The sequence below is a fragment of the Wyeomyia smithii genome, chromosome 2, assembly GCF_029784165.1.
Source record: "Wyeomyia smithii strain HCP4-BCI-WySm-NY-G18 chromosome 2, ASM2978416v1, whole genome shotgun sequence".
NCBI classification, from domain to species: domain Eukaryota; kingdom Metazoa; phylum Arthropoda; class Insecta; order Diptera; family Culicidae; genus Wyeomyia; species Wyeomyia smithii.
Genome location: NC_073695.1, coordinates 150,444,204 through 150,449,154, shown reverse-complemented (window position 1 = coordinate 150,449,154; position 4,951 = coordinate 150,444,204). Strand labels below are relative to the sequence as shown.

The window sequence follows — 4,951 nt, the reverse complement described above, 5'->3', positions numbered from 1 at the left end:
ACTCGGAAGACGATCAAATTGAGGATTGTGGATTGGAAGATACCGAATCGTCCTGTGGGGAGAGAGATGGAAACGCATCTATGGTTTCCGTTAGCGATGTACAGTTGCTTACCGAGGGTAAGCAGAACGTCGTTTTAGGAAACGATAATGATTTAACGAGCGCAGAAGAAGCATCCTAGTCTCGAAGATACAGAGTGATATGCTAAATTTATAAGCAACATAGACTTGTATCTGAAGTCTATGACCGATACAAGTGCCGGGCACGAAGCGTTCTCAAATATGAAGCAAAGCAAGAAAGAATCAGTTATGAGATTCCATGCTAGGCTGGTCGAGAAAGTAAGGCTCTGCGGATATGCTGTTTTGGATCAGGAGAGATTCGTCAGAGCACAATTAATCAAAGGGATGTCAAACCAGACACTGGCGAAGGATGCACGTACATATGGTTATGAAACGAATTTCATTGTCCAGTCTGCTACTCGCGGAGAAGCTTTCGAGCGGGAAACCGATGGACCATCTCAAGCGGAAGTTTTTGCATTGTACAATAGACGCTATTTAAGCCGCGAACCTTCACCTGCACCCGTTTTGAAACGCAGACGAACCTTTTCGACCGATCGGAGTATGCCACGAGCCTCAACGTCTCGCGGAAACTCATCCCACACTCCAGGTTGACGAGCTCGGTGTTCACGGTGTTATTATACTACTCACCGTAACAACATCTGTCCGGCACTCTCACGGGTTTGCAATAAATGTGGTAAAATGGGACATTTCGCCGCCGCTTGTCGCTTAAAGCAAGAGATTCGTTCTAATCAACGAGAAGGAAACAGCGGCGATCAGAAACATCATGATGAGGTAAAAATCGGTCACTAAATGTAATATAGTTGTAACGATTTAGAAAATAAAGTCGACTTTGTTTGGTCTCTTTCGACCGTTTTATCATTTTTTTTAGCAAGTGAACGCTCTCTCCCTCCAAGATGTACTTATCAAGTGCAACGTCGGTACTTCCCAATGGCCCATTGAGTTTCTAGTGGATTCTGGCGCAGATGTCAATGTGGTTGGCGGCAGTGATTGGCAACGGTTGGAACAGGATCACAAGCTAGGTGTCACAACGCTTGAATACACTAATGGTTTGAACGGGAAGAGTGTTTGCCCTTATGCGACAAGTGAGCCTATGAAGATAGAGTGTACTTTCAGAGCTCCCGTAACGGTTGCTGGGTGTAATATTGCGGCCATACCAACAGATTTCCTTGTAGTAAAGGATGGGCTCCGATCTCTGCTGGGTCGTTCGACCGCGAGTGATCTGGGACTGTTAGCCGTTGGAATCAACATCAACAACTGTGAACAAAAACGCGAAAGCGTCGCGTTTCCGAAAATGCCTGAAGTCATGGTAGAATTCAGTGTCGATAAATCTGCTCCCCCAGTTCGCATCGCATACTACAACGTCCCCGCTGCCTACCGAGAAAGTGCTAGGCATAGGCTGCTAGAAATGGAACGAAGCGGAATTATAGAGAGAGTGACCTCGGCTCCCAGTTAGATCAGCGGTATGTCGGCCGTCCCCAAGGGGACGAACGATTTCCGATTAGTAGTCAATATGCGAGCTGCCAACAGAGCAATCAAGCGTGAATATTTCCGCATGCCTCTCATCGATGAGATGAAGGTCAAGCTCCACGGAGCCAAATATTTCTCCAAGCTGGATTTAAGTAACGCCTATTACCATCTTGAGCTTAGTCCAGCATCACGAGAACTGACCTGGATTCTTAAGAGAGTGCGGAATGTATCGTTTCAAGCGCCGGGTTAATTGTGCGCCGGAAGTGTTCCAGCGTGCAATGACACAAATTCTAAAGGACATCGAGAATGTTATCGTTTATATTGATGACATCCTTATATTTGCAGCGACCCTGGAAGAGTTAGGAAAAACTGTATCCAAAGTTTTGCAAATATTGAGGAAGAATAATTTAACTTTGAATATTAGTAAGTGCGAGTTTGATAGAACCCACATCAAATTTTTAGGCCACGAACTGGACCAACAGGGTTTCCACGTGGATGAGAAAAAAGTAAAAAGTATCGAAAGCTTCAGAAGTCCCAGCACTGCGTCGGAGCTTCGCAGTTTTCTAGGATTGGCGTCGTTTACCAGTCCTCACATTCCGAATTTCGGGCAAATTACAGCTTCGCTTTGGTCAGTGGCAACCACAAAATCCTGAAAATGGAGCAAGAAAAGGAATTTTAAACCGTAAAGGACAGGATTGTGCGGTGTGTTCACTCTCTGGGGTATTTTGCGGAAAAGGACAGGACAATCCTTTACACGGATGCATCACCTAATGCATTAGGGGCCGTACTTGTCCAGGAGAACAGCCGTGGACACTCCCGTATAATAAGTTTCGCTTCAAAGACTTTGACTTCTACCGAGAGACGATATGCTCAGAATCAACGGGAAGCGTTAGGCGCCGTGTGGGGAATCGAGCACTTCTCGTACTTTCTTCTAGGACGTCATTTCGTGCTACGTATGGATGCACAAGGGGTGTCTTTCATACTCAACCGTTCGCGTGAGAATTCGAAGAGAACGCTGACAAGAGCGGATGGTTGGGCGTTACGACTGAGTCCCTACGATTACGAGATACAGTATGTTCGTGGGCGCGATAACATAGCAGATCCCTCGTCTCGACTGTACAATCACGAACATGATGAGCCGTTCGACGAAATCTCTAGTCCATGGGAGGTAGCAACTATCGAAGTAAACTCGATTGGGATATTAACGGAAGCTGAAATACGAGAAGCAACTGCGAAGGATAAAGATCTGAGAGAAGTCATGCTGGCCCTTGAAACAGGAACTTGGTCCACCTCCCTGAGCAAATTTAAGTCTGTAGCGGATGCGTTGTTGGTTTGTAACGGTATCATCATTAAAAGGGGCTGTGCAGTAATTCCTGAATCGCTTCGCAAGAGAGCGCTTGACGTCGCTCACAGTGGTCACCCCACGGCTGCGAAGCTCAACGAACGAGTTTGGTGGCCGTGAACGAGTTTGGTGGCCGGGTATGACAGTAGATGCTGATGAATGGGTGGAAACATGTCAAGCATGCGTTACAACTAGCAAACCGGAAAGACCCACGCCAATGAGACGTACGTTTACTCCGAAGTCAGCATGGGAGACGATAGAGTTGGACTTCAATGGTCCATACGCTAAGTTGAATGGAATATTAATTTTGGTCGTTGTGGACTATAAATCTTTGATCACCTAAAAAACGTTTTGGAGCAAATATTCGAGAGAGAAGGATATCCCCAGAATATAAAATCAGACAACGGTCCTCCGTTTAATAGTGAAGAGTATAGACAATTTTGTAGTGATAGAGGCATAAATACAATTTTCAGTACTCCATTCTTCCCGCAGCAGAATGGCCTAGTTGAGGGCTATATGAAACTTGTCAACAAGGCGATGGCCACAGCGATTTCTTCTGGAACTAGCTACGTGAAAGAACAGCAAGCTGCAGTTGAGACACACAACGCGGCGGCCCACAGCGTAACCAGGGTACCTCCCGAAGAAGTTCTAATGGGGCGCAAAATCAGGCGCCGGTTGCCATTGCTTGTCGGAGGGAGTACGGATCATGATGCAGACTTGCTCAATGCAAGGGATCGTAGAGCTAAGTTGCTAGCCAAAGAATACGAGTATAATCGCCGAGGGGCGAAAGAGTGTCGTGTCAAGCCTGGTGACGTCGTTATTGCTGAGCGAACAGCTCGGGCAAAAGGAGATGCGAGGTTTGACCCAAAAAAGTTTACCATAATGGAAGAAGACAATGGTAATCTTGTTATGTGCGATGATGCGGGGAAAATATTTCGACGTCATGTCAGTCAAACCCGTAAGGTAAAAAAGTGGAGAAATGGTGAGTCTTTACCAAAGGCTGACGACGCAGTTGACAGCAACAACAGTGAAGGTGATACCTCGGGCGATGCAAAACTTCGTCGTTCGGTTCGGGATCGAAAGCCGCCGGCTCACCTGGCGGAATATGAGCGAATTTGTGGACTGGAAACATTAGATAGAAGATCCTCGGAATGATTTTTTTTTGTTAATCTTCTATTCAGTGGCTTAGTTAGTGGTATCCCGTGTAACGAATCAAATAAATTGGTAAGAAACTCTTCTTCTTATTGTTTTTTTTCTCTTTTTTTTTTGAGAAGAGGGAAGATGTGGGACACGGGCAAGACAACCAACCGCCGAATCAACCATAATCATATGTTGGCATCGATCATGACTCAACAGCCCTTCTGCAGCAATGTATAAACACGACTAGAGCGCATGATACGTTATAAGGAGTTAGCACACACCAACGCATTCGCCTCATTCGGCACTAACGAAGCATCTCGTCTTCTCGCATCGCCCTCTTTCGTTCACAGGCAGTCCCAGAGGTAAGATGTGTTCTCAAACAGTGAAGGTATTTTCATGGTGGTTGGTAGCAGCGGCAATCGAAAGTTGCACACTTTTCTTCTGTTAGAAACCCATTAAGAATTGATTTGGTGCTAACAAAGCAATGTCATGTATGTAGTGAATTGATCACACATGCTGACTTTGATTCTGACCATCTTCCAATAACTTTTTCTTTATCACCTGAATCAGTTTTAAACCCTATGAGCTCTGTTTTTAATTATAACAAGGCTAATTGGGAAAGATACAAAACTCATATTAAGAGAAATTTCAATAATGAGCTTGATTTGCAAAACGAAGTGAATATTGATTCCGCTTTGGAAGCATTAAAATGTGCAATTGTGACTTGCTCAGCAGTTTGAGAGTGTTCATAATTTAAATTTGAATTTTGTGAGTCCAATTGAAAATGAAGTCACACGTCAATTTGATTTAATTTCTTCCCAAAATTTTTTACCTGCAGAAATAATTGAAACTAACTTGAATGAGATTAAATCAATTATTAAAAATTTCAAAAATATGAAAGCACCTGGTGACGATGGAATCTTT

The 4,951-nt window shown here is 44.6% G+C and overlaps 1 protein-coding gene across 1 annotated transcript; it reads left to right on the top strand.

Moving 5' to 3' along the window:
* The first annotated feature begins 1,540 nt into the window (after positions 1-1,540).
* LOC129720073 (uncharacterized) lies at positions 1,541-4,042 on the top strand. The gene is made up of 4 exons (XM_055671483.1): positions 1,541-1,790; positions 1,891-2,051; positions 2,282-2,875; positions 3,380-4,042. Exons 1-4 carry the CDS (start codon positions 1,541-1,543, stop codon positions 4,040-4,042), a joined length of 1,668 nt encoding a protein of 555 aa, XP_055527458.1.
* The last annotated feature ends 909 nt before the right edge of the window (positions 4,043-4,951 follow it).